Source organism: Drosophila grimshawi, unplaced genomic scaffold (assembly GCF_018153295.1).
Source record: "Drosophila grimshawi isolate 15287-2541.00 unplaced genomic scaffold, ASM1815329v1 contig_311, whole genome shotgun sequence".
Lineage (NCBI taxonomy): Eukaryota > Metazoa > Arthropoda > Insecta > Diptera > Drosophilidae > Drosophila > Drosophila grimshawi.
In genome coordinates this window covers 13,744,598-13,766,376 of record NW_025063098.1, presented here as the reverse complement: position 1 = coordinate 13,766,376, position 21,779 = coordinate 13,744,598, and the positions used below count along the sequence as shown (strand labels likewise).

At 39.6% G+C, this 21,779-nt stretch overlaps 3 protein-coding genes across 4 annotated transcripts in view; 2 read left to right on the top strand and 1 right to left on the bottom strand.

Annotated features, from left to right (window-relative positions):
- Positions 1–807: 807 nt before the first annotated feature.
- On the top strand, positions 808–5,945 carry LOC6567555. Its single transcript, XM_001994282.3, has 8 exons — positions 808–1,399; positions 2,560–2,943; positions 3,030–3,219; positions 3,451–3,688; positions 3,797–3,977; positions 4,370–4,583; positions 4,645–4,842; positions 4,910–5,945. The coding sequence occupies exons 1-8, from the start codon at positions 1,228–1,230 to the stop codon at positions 5,844–5,846; spliced, it is 2,514 nt and encodes an 837-aa protein (XP_001994318.2). The 5' UTR covers positions 808–1,227; the 3' UTR covers positions 5,847–5,945.
- LOC6567556 (ubiquitin-like domain-containing CTD phosphatase 1) lies at positions 5,866–7,398 on the bottom strand. Of its 2 annotated transcripts, none has more exons than XM_001994283.2 (3): positions 7,084–7,398; positions 6,822–6,999; positions 5,866–6,754 (listed from the first exon to the last, which is right to left on the bottom strand). In XM_001994283.2, the coding sequence occupies exons 2-3, from the start codon at positions 6,985–6,987 to the stop codon at positions 5,952–5,954; spliced, it is 969 nt and encodes a 322-aa protein (XP_001994319.1). In that variant the 5' UTR covers positions 6,988–6,999; positions 7,084–7,398; the 3' UTR covers positions 5,866–5,951. The 2 variants fall into 2 exon arrangements, with proteins under 2 accessions (XP_001994319.1, XP_032595683.1); XM_032739792.2 differs by having other exon boundaries at positions 7,088–7,289.
- A 539-nt stretch (positions 7,399–7,937) lies between these two features.
- Positions 7,938–21,779, top strand: part of LOC6567557 (serine-rich adhesin for platelets) — a 35,481-nt gene continuing 21,639 nt past the window's right edge. Inside the window, exon 1 of the mRNA XM_032740371.2 lies at positions 7,938–9,230. The gene's annotated coding sequence lies outside the window, so the exon portion shown is untranslated. The remainder of the gene's footprint in view (positions 9,231–21,779) is intronic.

Below are 21,779 nucleotides of genomic sequence, written 5' to 3'. Positions count from 1 at the left end.
TAGAACCAATTTGGTGGGAACACACATACACACATGCATGCATAAAGGCCTTACATTTGTAATGGTAGCAATGCGAAATCGACAAAGAAGCTACAAATGTAAATCAACCATTTATCATTGGACAATACACAACAACAAAACGGCAACAAGAACAATCGTTGTCAACGGCAAAACCACTGAACTGTTAAAAGTGCCATTGAATACAACAACAACAACAACAATGTCAACGATGCTGGAACTCAACTGTGCAAACAGTCGAAAGATACACGGAAAGTAAGCTACATGCATGGCTAGATGTGATGGCGAGATAGATATAGATACAGATACATAGTTGGGTATTTACATACGCATGCACATATACATACATATATGTATGTATATCTATGCTTTGGGGCACTACCTGAGCCACGAGCTATACGCAACGCAAGCGCCGCCCCTCCCCTCACCGTGGCGTGTGTGTGCGTTAAATAGTTTTGTTTATTGCACATTGTAAGCGAGCCAGCGAGCAATTCGGTTGCGACTCGACTGAGTGTACAGCTGAGCTGCTACACCCTAAGCAGCGATCTAATCAGCAGTCAGCGGCGACGCTGACGTTGTTGACGTTGACGTTGATGTTGATGTTAACATGAAATTTCTCATACGCTCGGTTAGCCGCGACGTCGACGCTCGATCGAAGCATTCATATCATTTGCTCACAAATATATACATATACTCATTCTCATCAATGTATGTATGTGTGTGTTTTTTTGGTGAGTATCTAGCTGGCTTGGAAGCTAGACTCGGCCTCAGAGCCACAGCCTCTGCTATTTGCAAGTCGAAAGTCGCGTTCGTCAGACGTGCGATTAGAAACGCGTGCAAAGTGCATTTTGCCCAATGGAAGTGCGACGAATTAATTGTGAGCCGCAAAAACACAAACTGTGCCCCCACACAACAAATACAGTATGATAAAAACGTGATAACCATTTTTTGTTCTCTTTAAATTGGAGCATCGCTTGTGTTTACTTTAATTGGCCTTATTAACATTTTCCATACCCGGCCTATTTGCATGTATGCAAATAGCTCAACTTTTGTTTGCTCTCGGATATGTGCTTGTGCATACATTTAAAACTGAAAGTGTTCAATTGCGTAGAGCAGAGCCAGCAAAACAGAACTGCAAAACCACCAAAAACAAACAAACACTAACTGCATTTTGGGCAAAAAATCAATTACGATTTGATTCAAAATTGTATGTGTCCATCAATAATAATTTGCAATGCTATAGTTAGAACGGAACAACAACAACAACAACTACAACAACAAAAATCTAAAACAATGTCTAAATTAGATTGGAAAACAGAATGGTTATGCAAATTGATATTCACAACAATGTCATTGATGCTGCAGCAAAAACACATGAGTGGTAAGCAACATTTTGGCAGTGCCCTGCTGACACGGCTAATTTGCTCATTTTTCTATTAGTGTCATGCATATGCATATCTATAAAGTATGGCTTAAGGTTCGAATGTCGGGCGATGTAAATAATTTACCCTGTGCGGTAAAAATGGGTTGCAGGCTTTCATCACGAGACGAGAGATATCTTAGCTTCAAATAAAAATGTGACTTATCGTTTACAATAAATAACAATCTATAATTGAGGATGTTTTGAGTTCAGCTAAAATAATAAGTTATTAAAATTTAAATATAATGAATTTATTACTCTCAATGAGAAGCAACTCAAATAGTAGCTTTATGAAAGTCTACATAATTTGAATATTCCTCCATTATACGAAATAATATTAATATGGTTTACAGGGTGTCTTAAATTCTAGCAAAGGCGTAGTCATTATTTATTTTTGTCGCCTTTGCTGACGTGATGCATCTATTAAATTATTTTTGCACTTGAAATTTGCATTACATAGCTGAACTTGGTATTTGAGTAAAAAAAAAACCAAAATAACACAGATCAATTTACAAAAGAGTGCTAGAAAGAGAAGATGTTGTGGGGAGTGTGGCATGGGTGGGCATGGTTAGGGGGTGGGGAAAGCGGCTTTCAGATTTGCCCGACAGCGAGTCTAATGATGAGTCTCAGCTGATATTACCTATTGTTTAACAAGCTTACATAAACTCTAAACTAGACAGGGAAGTAAATGACTTAATTGATTGATTTAAATGAATTCCCTGAAGTGCCTACGGTTATAAGGAAAGGAAAAAATAACAATTGCTCATATATATATATAAATATATTTATATACGCCCGATTAAATTAATGCAGTAGATGTCTGATTGTCTCAAATAGATGCCTAATTGTTTAGTTATGCATAAATATTTTGAATTATTCGCACCGATGATTCAGAATACTCGTACTTGGTATAACCTGCACAATTTGTGTATGTGAAATTGATATGCACAATCGCATGTAGATGTGTATATATATATATGGCTCAGATAATATAGACACATGCCATAATCGAGCTAAGTGCTTCGAGCAATTTGTGGAATTTGTTTGAGGCCTTCAAGCTCAACGAAAGCAAGTCTAACTATTGTTTTCCCACAACAATTTATACATATTTATATTCGTAGATGCGCTGCTGCTCAAGTGTCCACTGCATCAGTTGCAGTTGCAGAAAATTGTCGGATTTCGACCGCCACTCGATTACCTCAGTGAACGGAATTTGATTTACGCGCCACCGATTGCCAGCAATTTCAAAGATCGTGATCGACGCAGTGGCAACTACAGATTGGGGGTTGATAACGCTGACGATGAGCAGCAGCCGGCAAGCGAGGTCTGCTGGCGTAGCTGTAACGAGGATCCGGACTGCATTGCGTATGTGCATCTGCTGGACACGAATGAGTGCTATGGCTACTCATATTTTGAGCGGAATGCACGCTACTTGGCCATTGCGGATGAGTTGCCTCTGGTGGCGGATGCCGAGGCCATGTTCTACGAGAAGAGCTGTTTGCGCGGTTCGTATTATTGCCCGGATGTGGCGAGGGCGTTCCCAACCTTGATTAACTCTGTCTGTGTGTGTGTGCTGTTCTTCTTCATGCAGTTCCCGAGGCGTGCAAAGGTCGACGCTGGGCGCTGACCAAAATTCCGGGCAACAGTTTGATGTACCATGGCAAAAAGACAATTTCGACGCTGGTCACGCGTCGTGAGTGCGCCGAGAGATGTTTCTTTGAAACGCAATTCAAATGCCTATCCGCCTCGTTTGCGCCATCGTATCGGAACAATCGTGAGCGGTAAATTGACAGTTTGTTTGCTGTTTCTGTTTCTGTTGCTGTTTCAGTTTCAGCTTAAATAAATTAATTGCCTTTGTTATGCATTTTTAATGCGAATGCTTTTCACTCGATTATGATGATATCACTGCTGAGCAGTGAAGTCATAAATCATTGTGAGATACAATGTGTAACTCATCCGGAACATCAGTTTTTGTTTGATTTCTCAGTTCTTAATGCTTACATCCCCTGCAGGTTTCGCAATGGGGAACACTCTCAGATGCCCCGCCTTACCCTCGGCCGCTGTACGCTGAGTGACAAGGACAAATCCATACAGCCGGACGCTTTCCGGGCGGCGCCCTACGACGAGGAGTATATGGAGAACCAGTGCTATGAGCGACCCATGGAGAATGACAATTGCTCGTACGAACTGTATGCCAACAGCAGTTTCATCTACGCGGAAGCCAAATATTTGGGCCTCACCCAGAAAGAGGTGCGGCCCTTCAGTCATCTGTGTAGCGCTTGAGCCGTCTCGCATTATGATTGCAATCGATTCGATGTATGTTTTGATTGATTGATGACCGTTTGCTTTGTGTTGCAGTGTCAGGCGCTTTGCACCCGCGAGTCCAAATTCTACTGCCAGGGCATCTCATTCTACTATCTCAATCAATTAACGCGCTCCGAGTGCCTGCTACACTCCGAGGACATTGTATCCCTCGGACCACGTAGCCTTAAGTTGCGCGACAACTCGATTTACATGCGACGCGTTAAGTGCCTCGATGGTGAGTTAAGCACAAAAATTGAGTGACCACTACTAAATACTCTTGCCAGCATATGAAAGGGGTATAATACAATATTCTACGTATTGTTGTTGAATAGTAAAATCTTCCACTTATTGCATCTTTTGATTTTGTCATAGGAATAGGAAGCAATATTATAAGTTATTTTAAACAAAAAAAAATACAACAAGTTAGTCTGAGATAGTTATAAAATAAAGTGGTTCTTACAAGATATTATAGTTCCTAGATATACACCTTGAGTTTATATAATACTTATAAATATCACTTTCAATGAATTACATAAATCGCAAAAATTCTATAATGCTTTATTAAAAATACGAGAAACGCAATTCCAACTATATCGTCTCATACTAACAATCTTTCCTGGTAAACAGTGAAGGTGTTCTGCACACGCGATGAGATGAGCATTCGCTACATGCCCAAGGATTGGTTTACTGGCAGGATGTACGCCAGTATGCACTCGAAGGACTGCCAGGTGAGCGGAAGCGGCAATGAGAGCCTGCTGCTACGCCTGGAGATTGGCAGCGAGCCCAAGGAGAATCGATGCGGCATTCTGCGCGCCTACGAGATGACACATTCTTACCACAGGTAAGGAGTCTAATTTTATGGCAATTTTTCATATTGTCTGATTATGGGAATGTTTTAACAGGACCTTCATATCCGCACTGGTCGTCATACAAAACAATGCCAATGTGCAGACGCAAGGGGATCGCCTCATCAAAGTCGGTTGCATCCTCAACAATGCGACGGCTATGCTTGGCCAGAACGCGGGTGACAGCAATACAGATGCCTCGGAGCAGGTGCCCAGTGCCATTGCCCTGGAGTCGTCTGTGGAATATGCAAAGCAGTAAGTACTTAAAGCAAAGAACCCTTTAGTAACAAAATTCTTACCTTAACTCGTCCGCGGGGTCAAGCATGTTTCCTGTGGAGGGTGTGGTTCATTACAACAGCAGCACTGCTGACCCATATCCGCAACCGCGGATCACTTTACAAATTGTGGATCACACACAGCAGCACGAGACGAACGATGTGCAGATTGGCCAGAATTTGGAGTTGCAAATCGTTGCGGAATATAGCGCGGATCAGTTCGGTGAGCATCTGGAGTTGCAGCTAGCACCGTTGCCGGACTTTCGTGCCACCTCGCTGGTGGCCAAGTCACAGGACAATCAGAATTATGTGCTGCTGATTGATGAGCGCGGTTGTCCCACAGATGCGAGTGTCTTCCCAGCGCTGGAGCGTGTGCGCACCCAATCCCGGAACATGTTGCGCTCACGTTTCCATGCCTTCAAATTCTCTGGCACAGCCAATGTCAGCTTTGATGTCAAGATACGCTTCTGTGTGCAGCGTTGTGCGCCTACCAATTGCCTTTCTTCCTCGGAGGGGTTGTGGCATCGACGCAAGCGACGCCAACTGGAACGGCCCGAACGTCAGCTGGAACAGGTTCGGGTGCAGAATCCCGTTTATATATCGACTGTTATGGATGTGCAGCAAGATTCAGCATTAAATGCGACAGCCTCCCAAATGGAACTGCCCCTCAATTATAATCTGCACGTTCACGGACCGGATCAAACTAATGGTAATAGCTTCCTGTACGGGGAGCGTGGAGTGTTGCTCATCGCTGGCATCGATGATCAGCTGCATCTGGACAACATCTGCATCAATCAGAGCCTGCTGATTGCACTCTTCATACTCTGGCTGATCTGTCAGGTGGCGCTGCTGTTCGGCTGTGGCATGGTGCTGCAGCGTTATCGCCGCCTTGCCAAGCTGGAGGAGGAGCGACGGCGACTGCACGAGGAGTATCTGGAGGCTAGACGCGTACACTGGGCTGATCAGGGCGGATACACGCTCTAATTAATGACTATGTGTAATGTGCGTTAAAAAATTATTTTTAATGGAATACAAATTAAGAGAATCTTATTACATAAAGTGCTTAACTCGTAAATTGTAAAATGCCTATTAAGAGTTCTTTTTCGGTTCGTAGTGCTCCCATTTGCGATGATTAAGCAAATTGAAATCTTTGCAGTGCAAGGCAATCTGGCGGAGATAGTTGGACAGTTTCAGCAGCTCCTTGTCCTTGGAGCGATTCAAATGCGCCTGTCGAAATGGACGTATCTTGAGTCCTGACTTGGGATTCATCATAAAATTGCGACGTATATCGTCAAACATGATCGTATTCTTCGAGCTATACTGCTTGTACAGACCCCAGATGACACCCAGCGGCTTCACATCGACAACGCCGCGCTCCGGCACATGCACTGAGATCATGGCATTCGAGTCGAGGTAGAACATTATTTTGTAGCTATCATTATTGGCGACGCCAAGCAGGCGCATCTTCTCCTCAATCCAGCGCATGCTGGTTGCCGACCAGATCACTATATCATAGTTCTCATACGCTGACGTGAGAAACTCGTGCAAAAAGGGACGCATCAGCTCCGTGCCCTGCTCGGCGGGCGAACGATGATCGAAAAGGGTATAATCAATGTCCAAGACAAGCAAATGTTTGCCCTCACGTGGCGGCGACAGCTCGGTGATCTTATAATGTTGCACGCGACGCTGCACTTTGGCCAGGTAGACGGCAGAATTCTCGACGGACTCCTCCCGCTCGTCGGCATCATCGAAATCATCGATGACCTCGCCAATGTCTTCGGGCAGACTGCAGGCGTCCTCAATGTCCGCCTCTGTGGAACCAACCATCATCAGCTTGAAATTGGGCTTCAGCTCGAGGGCATGTAGTTTTATATTGTCGGCTGCCGGTTTGCCTGCAAATCCGTTCGGTTTATAGTTGACTATAATATAATAATCCATTTTGTGCAATTTCGAATTTACCTTTGTGCTTCAGATTCAATAATTTTTGGCGTTCCGGTCGCACTTGTGTTTTGCGAAAGATTTCGTGGCGCAGCACCTCAACTGTGTCCTGGTCGGTTAGATCGGCAATGGGATACTCCTTGCCACTCCATTTAACAATAACAACGATTTCCTTAATGTCAGTCATTTTCTACTAAAACTGCAATAAATTGTTTACAGTTGTTCAGATGATGGAAACGCACAAGAAGCAGCTTAGCAATAGTATAACAAATTTGGTACTTACGTACTTTGTTTAACATGCATGTAATAATTTAATAATGATTTATTATTGTGGCATCAAATAATGCATATTCCACTATATTTATTTGAGCGTCAGCAGATAAATTATTGGTTCAACAATCGAGTCCGTCTGCTTCGTGGAACTTGTTGAGCACTGAACTAGTTTTGCGTCAAGTTCCTTGCGTTCATTTTCTGATAATTTATGATTCCGAGTTTACACTACGAGTTTCCTTTATAGTTATATAATTTTCTAATTTAATTGTTTAAAAAAGCTATTTCTTTACAGAAGTGTGAAAATTGTTGTCGCATCATGGGCAGCATAACCTAATATGTTCAATTTTATCTTTACCAACACTGAAAAATAGTTATCGAATGTGCACAGCTGACTGCTTCTTAAAAGCAATCGGTTGACCAATTTATTTGAATTTGTAATTCAATTTGAATTACCAAGGGGTTAGGAGTTGAGCTATTCAATGCAATTCAAGTTTAAATGAATAAAACTAAATTATGTTGCAATCGTGAAAACTTTCGGTGTGTAATTCGATTAAATCGTATATGCCGAGAGCAAAAGATGCATAAAGACCATGAAATTTTAATTGTATTTTTTTTTGAAAGCTGTTTATCCGCTGTTAGTATTTTTTGTTATATTTATATGATATTTGTTTGTAATCCGATGCTGGTCACACCGCTGCCTATTGAATGCAGGCAGCAACGATCACTTGATGGCCAAGCAAATGGTTCTGCTGGCTTTTGTTGTTTTCTTGCGCTGCGAGCGGATAACTTGAATCGTCGCTTCGGAGAGCGCATGTATGTAACAAAGGAAAACCGTTAAAAAAGCTGCAAGCTTGCTTTGAGTTGCTCTTTGTGCTGCTGATTCGTTGTTGAAGTCGGCATCGAGTTCGTGTCTTTGGCTCTCACCTGTGCGTTCGAAAGCAACAACAATAAGAAGAGAAGAGTGCACGAAGCCACTTCTGCAGCTTGATCGTAGCTCGGGTCGCAGTCACGGTGATCGGTCGATTTCCATTCAGTTACGAGTGAAACGAGAAGAAGTGCAAACGTCTCAAGCGGAATATCAAGTTGTAAATAACTCAGTTGCGAACATAACAGAAGCGAACGAAGTGAAAGAAGAGAGAGGAGAGATAAAGCAACGCAAGATTACAAAGTTGAATGAATATGATATTTGCAAGAAATCGAAATAAATCACAGATCTAACAAGTTTTAACAAGCGCGAAATCTGTGCATGCAAAAAATAATAATAATTTGCATGAAGCGTAGCCAAGACGCGCCATTTAATTTAACCCACTTTCTAAACGACACAAGAAAAAAACCCACAAAACAAACAACAATCGAGAAAAATCAACACAACGAAATAAATTAACAAGCAAATAATATTAGGTTATAAAAAAAAAAAGAATGTGCAAGTGATACTTACGAATTTTGTTGACTTCATATTGTTTTTTGTTTTTTAATCAAATACCCATAAAATCCAATACGAATTCCAAATAAACGTTAACCGGCCACAGCAACAATAATAGCTTTTAGCAGGAAAAAGTTGACTGCAAACGCATTGTAATCGATACGAATACCGGAACTCCCCTTGCCAACCCCCGTTTGCCGTCTGTCAGTCACCTAAAACCGCAGCAACAGCGACAACAACTGCAACGCGTCGTGTAAAATACACCAACAGCAACAACAACAATTACAAGGGATCGAGCAGATCCTATGGATTCATTTCTTTAGCTTGGAAACGAGTTAACAAGCTTACGTATTGAATACCAACAACAACAGCAACTGCAACTTGTTGGCTAACTTTGGCATAGAGTTAACAAAGTCTTTGAAAAGTTCTGAAAACTTCTCTCTTGACTGCAATTTCATAATAAAAGTCGGCTGACAACAACATTTCTTAGCACCTTTAACGTGCTTGGGCTGCCGGTTTCATATTTCATATAAAAAAACAAAACCAAAAATAAAACAAATAAAAACCGCACTCAGTGAACTACAACAACTACACGTCTAGAATTTCTTGGATAATTATCACCCGTCTGGCACATTTTTGTGTGTTGCCAAAGCTGACGCAGTGAAATTGTGGATTTTTTTCACCCATATTTTGTTTAAAATACTTTTTCGCCGGTTTGCATAAACTCCCTGCGGGTAAGTTGAACATATTTCTCTCATAAAATGTAAACTAAATTTAAGTATTTTGTATACATTTTTCAATTGACAGCAAAAATTTTAAATACGTCAACGGAAAGGGGCAAAATTATACAAAACAAAATTGTATAAATTAATAAATGAGTGTAGTTGTGTAATAATACTTTTAATTCCAATCCAAACCAAAATCCAATTGACTACTTTTTCGTAGTCAAATCACTGAAAACCGATTTCTGGAAGCAATATTTTTTCGGCTTACAATTCAGAAACACGATTATTGGTTGGAATTCATGAAAAGTAAAATTCACTTGGAATACAGAAATTGGATTAGAAAAGAGCCATGAGAATGGATGAAAGCATTTTGATGTAAATCGAGCTTGAGATTAAAAGTGATTAGACGATTAAAAAGCTTATAAGATTTAAATGATAGCCCTAAACCGATTTAATTAAATCTATCCATAATGCTTATATAGACTCAGGCATTTCTAACTGACAAATTTGAATTGATGATCGATGAGAGAGTGCTTCAAACTTTGAAATCCTTTCACTTGCTGGGTGGTAAGGGTCTTTCAAATCAGGCATTTGACCCTAACCACCAGCGCTCTCTCTCAGCATGAGGCAGCTGCTGAAGCGATTAGCACTTAGCCAGAAAAAAACACTTAACCATTGCAATTAAACTTATGAATGAATGAACAGCTTCGGGAGCAACAACTTAAGACAAAAATTTCATTGAAAGACGGCGCCGAACGTGTTGGTTTTTCCAAAAAGAAATTGCCTGCACACTCGTCACACACTGTGGAAAATGTCAACGTAGACAACAAAAATAAATATTTGCCACAGAAACGGGTTTTTTTTCTTAGGCGTTCGCCATGTCATTAATCGGCCTGATCATCATTGATGGGCACTACGACATATTTATAACATTATTAACTTTTGGCTCGCTGACAAACCACACCAATAACAACAAATACAACAATATTTTCAACATGTATTTAAGTTGCAGACGCTTTCACAAAAGCTGTTTGCTGGCTAAAACAACAAGAAAAATGTACATATTTGCATTTAAATGGCTTTTGCGATATGCTTAAAGTTGCTAAATAAAAAAAGAAAAAACACAAAGGCAAATTATAGAAAACAAAAGCAAAACACATAAAGAAGTTTGAAAAAAAAACTGCATTTTGACACGAACTTTTTTCAAAACAAATTTTCTAACTTTGGTTACTCAGTTAAGATTGTGGTGGGGGGCGACAGGGGCAGGAACCGGCACTGGCCCAAAAGTTACGCAGTATAATTTCAAGTGAGCTCGGCTCAAAATAATTATGCACATTAAAACGCCACAACTTTTCACTTTTTTTTTATTTCTGCTGTTTTTTTGCTTGGCTCTTAAGCTTTTTCAAATCACGCACTTTTTGTGGAGTTTGTTACTTTGGGTTTTCATTGTTTATCAACCATTTACATTGTGTTAGTTTGTTGTTTACATAAGCAAAGTACATCTAATACTTAAAACTCTGCTCGTAATTGCAATTCGTGAATTGACTTCACAACATATTTGTGTATTTTACTCATTTTGCATGCGCTGCGCTTAAAATCGCGCCAAAAACGCGTTCGTTTTTTGTTATCAGCTCGAGCGGACTGCTCGGACAATAAAAGTGCATTATGTTTGGCGAAGAGAACGTGATTGATTGCAGCTCGATAAGAAATGTCACAATAACTAGTTCATCTTATCTCATCGTTGTTGTAGGTGATGAATCAAACTCGATTGACCAAATATATCGTGCAAAGTTCAATTTCCTGTCTCACACTTGAGGTTACTTGATTTTTTATTTTTTCGTGTCTCGCTGACTCTTTGACAAATAACTCCAAGCCCATAATGACCATTTTATTATTTGTGCTGTAAATCATCTGCTTGTTGTTCATTTCTTTTTCTTTATTATTTATTTTTCTGGTTTCGTTTTGTGCGTCAAGTTTGCACGACAAGCGGCGGAGAAAGTTTTTTTTTTATTTTATTTTTTATATTTTTGCAAAGCAAAAACAAAAGTAACATTAAAACCGAATTCAAACAAAAGGCAAAATTCCAAAACGCAGCAAAACTGTTAAATGCGCAATGCAAACATGTGATTTATATGAATATACTATATAGATATTCACATATATGGTTTATGTAAGGTACACCTCTTGGGGTTTCTTTTTTTTTATAACAAAGTGGCATTAAAACCCCATAACAGTTAATTGCCAAAAGACAAGCAAGACAACGACGACAAATTAATCAAAATACTTTAAGCTCGTGCCCTGATTGAAAGATAGAAAGAAATTTACAAAATGTTGGCGGAAAATTTCAGCAGCTGCTTTTGGACATCAATAATTGTCATATATAACAATTTGCTACCCACATAAGTGCTGAGCCACGATTTTGAAGCGTCTATCGTAAAACTAAATTACTTAATTTATGGCACACAAATGTGTCGCGACACTTTCTATTTGGGAGCGTCTCTTGCGTAAGCGTTTTTAAACGCATGCAAATCGCGTGCAGCTTGGGGCAGCGTCCGTTGGTCGCTGCGCTGTTGTGTTATGTCAGCTCGAGGTCAAAAAGCGAGGGGGCCATGCACTTAATTATGCGTCGACTGATAATTGAAGTGCCGCCATACCCAGCCCCTTCTGCCCCCTCAAAATAGAAAATGGGACGCTCCATACAAATCAATATTAAATTGTAAATAATTGTGAAGAATCTCTTGTGAGTAGCAAGCTCCTCGAGGCTGACCCTCATTATGGTAATGGTAGCGATTGTCTTCAAGTTTATCAGTTGAACTGCACTTGGAAATTTATGCGACTGATGGAAAAATTCTCAATTGTATTGATTTGGATCTATTCGTCGCCCCACAGTCGCCACAGTGAAAATATACTTAAAATACTCGGAAATACTCGCACATACAACAGCTCGACCCAAATATGCCGGCATTTTCGTATCTATTTTTGAAAACAGCTCGCACACTTGATGATTGTCGAACAGAGCAGCAGAAATGAAAAATTTCCTGTCTATTCAATTAGTTTGGGGACAAGTTAGCCTAAGTGAAAATGTAAAATACAAATTGCAATTAATAAATCCGCTGATAGGTTTACTTTTCAATACTATTGTAGTATATTTCACGTGTACATGTTGTGTATATGGCGCATTAATACAGATCTTCGTGTACAATATAGTGTGTGTGCTAATGTTAATTCAATTAGATGAAGTAAAAGTTTTTTTTTCCAATTTTCGGCTTGAATGAGAAATGAGATGAAAAGTGAAAAATGAAAGCGTTCTTAATTGCAACAGACGCCATTGTAAAATAAAAACCATTTCAGTTGTTTGCGTTTTTTTTTCTTCATTTATTTACAATACTTGTGGGGCAGTCCGTGTATGCGCATGAAATTAAACATTAAACAACAAACAAACCAAAAACAAGATTAAAAAAACCCACAATCAAATCGAATTTATTTGCGCAGAGCCAAACACGCCAGTGAACTGCAGATACAGATACAGATATATGTATCTGTAGCTGGATCTGTGATTGCATCTTTCACTCTTGGCAACACTTTCGAGGCGACCAGACAATTTCTAATGTGCATTGAACATAATTGAAAAAGTGTTGCAAAGTGTTGCAAACAAAGCAATGCAGCGAGCATAAATTGAATTATAATTTCAATTATGAACCGTTAAAAGCGGAAGAAAATCAGCTGTCATATATGCCGACGCTAACAATGAGAGCCGATTGAGAAAGGCCCGCATTGCCAACCAGACAAAAGCCGCCACACAACTGTAAATGAGGTTGAGGCAACACAACACAGCACAACACACATACCACAAACCACATACCGATTGAGATACATGTATAGATTGAGATTTAAAAATGCAGATACAATCTGAGAGCCGCATCTTAGCATGTCAATCAAAAAGAACAGTAAACGGCTTCTTAACGCGTTTTATGCTTCTAGCTTCCAAGCTTCTAAGCTTCGGCTGAAATGCCTAACGCTGTACGGCAATTTGATCTGCTATCAGATGCACGCTTATCCCCTCCCGGGCAGTTCAATCTGCTACATCTTGGCTCGCTTTAATGACTGCCTAATGGGCAACCCAACATCATGTGGGTCAACGAATTGTGTCGATAGACACGCATTTGACACAACTGACAGCAGGCTACCACAAAATGTCATATATATATATATATATATATATATATATATATATATGTCAAAAAACTGAGCTGTCAATTTTGGGCCTTTAGTCCGTGATGAAACACTTTCATGCACATCGACTATTGGTCGCTTACGTAAAGTTTATTGCCTGCACTTCAGTTAAACCAAATATAAAAAACAATATATATATATATAAACATATATATATATTTCTTTATTTATATGTTAGCTGCATATGGTGTATCTGTTTCGCTTTGGTCTTGCTTGGCTGGCACTAAGAAATCGCTTTCAATTTGTGTACCCTGCAGTAAATAATGTATAATCGATTTCAATGAATCATGCGGCGTCGAGCATTAGCGGTCCTATGAAGAATATAAACTAAAGCAACTGCAAAATCTAATTAATTTTAAAAGTGTTAATTTGGCAAATAGAACAAATTAGTTTCAGTATCGTTTTGTGACTTGAATTCGTTACTAACGCAAATGTATCTTTCAGACCATACGCTTTTCTCTCTATACATTTATTTATATTCGAAATGTAATCAAGCTTAATACAGGGTATCACACAGTCGATCTCTCTTAACTGATTGACTTTTACTTGTTGAGCTGTATGTTGCTTTATACTAATACCATTAGTTATTGTTGGCGTTGGCTAATTGCCAAATCGTTTTGAGCCTAGGTAAAAAAAAATGACAACTCAGCGGTGCCAGAGTTATTTTTTGGTCGATATTTACTAATGCTTTGTAACCTTGAATTGCGGTCGGGGTCTGTCTGCATGATTTCATCGCCGTTTCACACATCCAAACTTGTCTCAAAGTCGCTGAGAGTGCTGCTCATTATAATTTTTGTCGCAATCTGGATGACTAAAAACAACGTCAACAGGTTTTTCTCTCTTATATGTATCTCTCTCGCTCTCGGTAGTAAATTTTTACTAGAATTTCCTATAATCGATGCGTTGTTGAGTGTAAAGTAAAAACCAGATATAATTTGCATCAGCCAATTAATGTCCAGGGTATTGGTAAATTGTCTGGCAATAGGCTGCGGTCTGTCCGGTTTCTAATTGAATTCATTTTTGCACTTGTTGCAATTTGAATCGCATAATTGTTGAAACAACAACCAAGCCGCATTGATTATTAACTCATTGAAGCGTGAACAACAACGTGCTTGCCGGTTTCCTAGTTCAGACTGTGGCCAGTCCAGGCCAGAGCGAGCACCGTCGATGATACAGTTCCGGCTATTGGTGAATGGTGCGCGCATTTAGACCCCATAATAATGGCCAATAATTACAAGCCACGATTTTGCAAGCCGACATAAGACAAGAAAGACATACACACAGTACAGCTCCGACTAGACGGAGACGGTCAGACAGACAAACAGACAGACGGCACAAATAAAATCGAGTAATCAATAAGAAAAACAACGTTGATTGCCGGCATTAGCTTTTGTTATAGCCACTTTTATGCAGGGCCGCCACCAATTGCGATTTATAGCCCATGTGTAAATCCTTTTTAGTCACGTTCCTTTCGTCTAAGCTTTTATTTTATTACTTTTTTTCATTTTGCCAGATTACCGACAATTTTAACTGCAAATCGAACGTCGAGTCTGTCCACTCATGATTTAGTGGCTCCTTTCGAATCGATCGCGTGATTCATGTCGCTGGAGCAGCACGTGCAGCCCACTCTTCCCCTGCACCGTCTGCTGAGCTAGCCTGGGCGATGCTTTCGAAATTCGCCTGAGATAATTCTAAATATTTCACTCTCCCGTCGTCAGCCTACAAAGTGGGTGGTGGGTGGAGAGCTTGCGACGCCATTCAGTGTCTTTGTCTGAGCAAAATTTAAAGGTGTGTTAGCGGCAAGTGAAAACCATTTGAAAGTAGTTTTCAACTGCAGCCAGAAATGTGCATTGAATATATGAAAGTGTGTGGTTGTTGCTTATATACATATATAGAGATATGTATAGCATATGTAGTTCGTATGGTTGCAGTTAGCCGCTGGCAAACATTTCTTTTACGATTGTGTAATTTAGTTGGATTGTATATTACAAAACCCCCACTTCACTCCAAATGCACAAAAACAACTACTTCTTCAAGCCCAAGCAATTTTGTTAACAAGCCGTCTTATTACGGGGAACATGGCTAATTTCTTACCACCTGTATAAGCAACTTAGGCAGCTTAGCTGTGAACCACAATTCAGTTTCGATTCAAACATATATTGGCTTGTATAAGGCTGTACTTCTGGTCAACAAGTAACTTACCAAATTTGTCATGAACTTTAAAGTTTTAATAATTAGCCTATGAGTATTGCAGCAACCAAGTGAAATCAATAAATATTACGCATCAATTCAACTGCAACTGTGTGAAAACTGAGAGAAACCTAATAGAAAATCAATTACAAACTTGTTTACAAGCTTCAAGCTGCAGTTGTCGCTTTGTTTTGCCCAACTCCCTGCCTCTCAGCGCCACCAAAACCCTTTCCGCTGAGTCATAGCTGCGCTTCGGTTGCAGCTAGACTCCATTGCATGACATATGATCGAATGAATGCCCACATGAGAGATTGAGCATTGGTTTTTCTCACAAGCTGCCACAGCCAATTATGAAAAAAAAAATAAAAAATAGAAAAATAAATTGAAAATGAAAAATCGACTCGTTTTGAGTCAGCGTACGCAATCAAGCACAATTACAATTTTGCGCAATTATATATTGAAAACTTGTTTGCCAACTGCTACTGGTAACCAATTTTGAGCCAACTTCCGCAGCTGGCGCTATGAAAATCTCATCTCATCCGAATATGTACATGATGAAAACTAAATAATTTTGTAAGCTCAAGCTTCCGCTTGCCACACATCAACATGAAGCGTAGCGAATTCAATAAATAAACCTGCTTACAGTATTTCGTGAGCGAATTATAATTAATAATTAAAGTAAGAAAATTTGATTTTGAACAAATTGGTTGATTTTGTTGCAATTAGTGTAAAACGTAATTGATACTTTTTATAAGCCAAATGCAGACATAGTTATGCAATTCAATTGAGGCGACAATAAATACCTTGTAACCGTTTTCGCTTTTAATTATCACCAAAGCATCTTGGCTTAATTTCAATTTTGGTTTTGTTGACTGACTCAATGTCTGTATGCCTCTCTGTCACATAACACTGACTGACTCATAATACTATAAGCCGATTTGGGCGTTTGCTCAAACTTCCTGCTCATTATTATGATTATTGTAAGTATGTTTGTACATAGCGCAGACCGGCTGTCGAGTTTCATATAAAAATACTGAAAATTATGCCAAGCTAAGCGCTCGCTTAACGAAATAGATTCAATGGCAATCATTGTGTGTGTGTGTGTGTGTGTAAGATGTGTATGACTTGGTTGTTGCAGTATAGCTGCCTAACGCACTGAGTGTCTCGCAGATAGTTGCAACGATTTTTTTGTTTTTAGCGTGCTACGCGCTTTCCGCATTACAGGCAGTCAGTCATCAAAACGCTTCCACGCTCCCATCAAGATGAACGACCCCGTAACGGCCATCGACGTCTGCGTTCTTGCAGATGCATATGTCTGTGTGCATACATAGATACAGATACATTGCCAGCTAGCTGCGTATCTGTTACGTGACGTTCACTTATGCAGATCAGCTGGCACTTGAATGTTTTCAATTGCCACTGCTGGGAGTAACTCAAGCTCAGCTACGACAGCGACTGCATTTGCATTTGCATTCGCATCTATGCATCTATGGGATGATTTGGCATCTGCATCTCGTTGCGCTACACACTTATTATTACAATAATTTGTATAATGACCGCTCCTTCCGCGTTTATTACACTTTAATACGCTTGCCCTCTAATGGCCAATAGTGGAGGCTATCAATAATTATGTACTTATACCACGACTACAGCGATAACATTAAAGGCTGCAATTTCTTGGCGCCCTTTGGGCATCGTCAAAGTATGGTGTTGTTGGCTTCGGTTGATTTGCGGCATGCGTGCCTTGTGTCTAAATCGGTTTTAGTATTTCCCACTGACTGCCAAAGGCTAAACAAACCAAATACTGCCAGACATGCAAGCAAATAAACAATGCACACTCAAGGAGATGGCTTTGACTTCAGCTACAGACAAAGGTCATGTGTGCATATAAATATGCATGTATACATTGGATGTATGGATGTACATACCTCATCCATACATCATCTTAATGTTGCCGATGAGCAGAAAATAGCTCCGTTCAAAGTTTCGCATTTAAAACGCGTCTTGAGTTATTTATCCCTCTTCATCCTAAAAAGCAAGCTAAACAACGGCGTTTTTTTTAGCGTATCCAAAGCGGAACAATACGGCCATAAATGTCGAATGCCTCTTGCTCTTGACCGGTTTGTACAGCTATATGTAAATATAGCTAGGCAACAAACCAAATAAGAAAAACAAATACAGCACCAAGTTGCCGGCTGCAAATGGCCAATTTTGCAATGGGACGAGGTCAAGGGTCACCCACAGATAAACATCTACAATCAAATATATATCTCGCTACTGTAGTAATAACAGCAAATTCAGCAAAAAACTGACTAAAATATGTAAAAGATTTAACTGTCATTAACCTCAGCCTTAGCTGTGCACAACAAGCCAAATAAAAGCTGAATTGCTTAACAGCTCGTGTGGCTGCCTCTGGGGATAATATCTAATAATATTATGATAATGCGACTCTTTTGCATGTAGCTTGTTATTTTATTTTTATTATTTTTTTTTTTCGTTGAAATTTTTCTCTTGTCTTGCTGGTTTTGCGAAGGCTAAGGTCGAAGATGAATGCGTGGTCAGAGGAGAGCAGCTGAAGACGTGGGCGCTGCTAATTCAATGTTAAACGCACGAGGGGCCAATGTTAAGCGAGCCTCCACAATGAAAACAGCAAAAACTACAAAAATGCCGGTGTGTACTTGTAGTGAAAGCAATGGCAATGAACGACGATGAACATTACACACATATCTTATGTCATCAGTTCGAACGGACGAGTTTCATATTCAAATAATGGAAATTACAGTGAAACATCTACAAAGTAATTTTGCACATAGATGAGTGAGTGCAGTTATGCATGTATACTGTACAGTAAATTTAATGACATAATAATGTTAATGTGAATCGATTTAATTTAATGAGGTACTTTAGGGCAACAGGTTAGCATTATTATTATTTCAGCTAGACTAGTTCAAGTAGAATTTTACAAGGCATGTGAGAAACCAACTCCATTGGCATATTTATTTAGATATAATTTATTTATTGGTTTTTCTAACAACCTCCATATCAAGGATATCAGAAAGAGCATCTTTATTTTGCAAAAAAAGTATATATAATATGATGTAAGCTAAACAGAAGCAGTAAATTAAACAACAGTGAGAATTTCAAGATTCAGCTGCTTGGAGTGAGCTAAATTGTTATAACTCATATCTAAAATGTCTCATTGTTAATCTTCTTGTTTTGTCACGTTTGTTATGTGAGCCTGCAGGATGCTGTCAATTACAATTAGGTGAACTTTTCCGGCTCAAGAATTGTTTTGCATGGTTTTGCTGACAAGGTGAGATCACTTTCCTCCGAGCAACACCATTGCAATTGTCTCCTAGTTACTGCAATTCTAACGATTGCACTTTCATATGCTCAGTTACTCAATCAGCCTCAGTCGCGAGAGCAACACGAATGCTGCAGCAACTGCAAGCGGAACTGAGCACTTAAGGGAGCCGTAGCCAGTGAGGGGACGTGCATAGGGGGGAGGAATGACTAATAATAGCCACGAGGGGTGCACGGGTGCACGCACATGTGTATGGAATCAGATACTTACAGAAGCGCATAATGTTATAGGTCTAATTATATATGTAAAATTGGTTCATTCGCAGCTCGAGCTGCTCTTTGGGAAGTGCATTAAATGAGGAAGTTGCCATGCATTCAGAGATGAGGGGGACTTGCCGCTCTTTAAGTTTCACCACACAAACACACACACACACACTTTCTTTGGAATGCAGTTCGAAAATGAATATGCATTTCCATGCAGGCGCTCATGGTCGCCATGAACATTTTCACTCAACAAAAGCGCTTTGATTAGACGGGCGTCTGCCCAAGAGGGCGACAACTGGAGTGTGTATTCGGGGTACCATGTGTTTAGCGGTATTCGCCGTCTTTTGATTAATGTTTTAGACAGAGACAACAAAGCCGCAACTCAATTGAGCGGCGTCAGAAAGCAAGAAAAAATATTTGGATGCCACATACTACGTGCAACACAAACTTAAAATTTCAGCTTGTGATCTGTGCACGATTGCATTAATTAAATTAAAAATATGATATTTTTTATCATCCATACGCCGTAGCCAAGTCTCTTAGACACCTCTAGCAGCTGACCCCCAACCATATCCCGTTCAGCCCCCATTCCATGCGTCCATTCGTCATGCCTGGCTGCCAATGAAACTGAAACATACCGCTACTTTTGCTTTTTTTTAACTGCATGGACGTAATTAAGTGGGAGCTGCCGGAGGGGTAGCCAGCATCTAACTTGTATCTACATGCCTCCAGCTATCTGCATGCAAACATTGAGCTATGATAACTATGCCATTGCCACGCACAGTGAGCGTCAACATTGTATGTACAACTCCTTTGTTACTGTTTGGCTTGAAGCCATCTCAAAGTCTTTTATAACATTGCTGCAATACTTGCAACTTGTTACTCAAAATGGTATTTTAAAAATGGTTTACTTATGGGAAACGTTACTTTAAATCACTTTGCAAAAGTCCGTTGTTAGTCACACGATCTCATTTATTTATGAATTTATCACATGGTGAACTACACCACAAAGAAATTGCGCATTTGTGTATATCTACCCAAAACTTTTTTTTTACCCTATTAACTGTGCTAATTTACGTTAAGAACTTATGAAAGCATAATTAATCAAGTTTGCACAATGTGGTCAACTACTATTATAAAGCAACCAACGAATAACAATATTTTCTGTGATAGCAATCCACCTCCGATAAATCAACAAAATTATGATTACGCAACGTTACAGCTAAAATGACCACTTGTAGTTAGTAGTTATTTTTAAAAATTTGCGCAGCTTTCAAAATATTGCCAAATAGCAATTTGATTTATTGCTATTGCTCGCAGAAGAATTGATTGTAAAGCAATCCTGGGTTTATTAAAGATAATTATATTACTTGCTTACCGATTATTTCGCTTGTAATGAGTATACATTAAGAAATGATTTCAAAGTTGTTAATTGTCTGAGTCAGCTGAGGTATTCAGTTTGTTTTCCACCAAACATAAATATTAAATCAAAAACTCCATGTATATAATTAGATAGTTAAACATCGCCACACAATTATTTGATCTATTATAAAATTAGCAAGTTAATTAGGTGTTTCATTTATTTATCGATAGATCTAGCAGGGTATGTAATAGTCGACGCAGAGTACAAACAAATTTCGATGTTCTTTTTATTAATTGGTTATGCCACGGATTGTCTACGCAGAATGTTTGCCTTTTGTGTGTGGCTCTATTTGTTTAAGAGCTCAAAATGATTTGCTACACGGCTACCAATTTACAATCTCGTCGCAGTTCGTTCAACTTTCGATCAATAATATGGATTTCCATAGGGTCGACTACCCATTTTTTTTTTTGATGTGGCTTTCAGCTTTCATGTTGTGAGCACCTTTCGTATTTCTATTCGTATAGTTATTTCTTGGATGTTTATCATGACGTGTTACCGCTAATTAACTACCCAAAATGCCAAGTTCTTCAATGCCTTTTGCAGTTGGCTTTGTTCAATTTGGCGAGCTTTGAAATGCAAATAGGCAAACACGCAAATGAGTCGCATTTTGTGAAGGGAAGTTCTTTGTTGTGGCACCACAACTGTGATGTGAACACATCACAAGCACGGGAGATATTATCTAATTAAATGCGTCAGATTTTGTTTACTAATTATTAAGTATTTGCCGTAGAGTTGAGTTAAGCATTGCAGTAATGAAGATACTGCAGATGCTTGACTTCAATTTGGCGGCAACCGGTCAAGGTGAAAGTTGCGACACCTGCAAACGAGTCCAAAGTCTGTCCGGGGCAACAACAAACAGCAACTACGACTACGGCACTAATCACACAGCCCACAGCCACCAAGCCGGCCATTTATTTTTGACAAATTAATTGTCTGGCTAAATAGCATTTTGCTTCAGCCAAGCGCGCAATTAAGTTGCGCTTTTTCGACTCTCCAACTCTCTGTGAATGAACCAAAATTAATGCATATATTAACATTGCGTTGGGTTGCACTCAAGTGGAAATGGTCATGCCGCCAGAGTCTGGCTGCCAGGCGTGGCAAATTAACTTGAGCTTCATTTGCAATGACATTTTGCAGCAAATCAA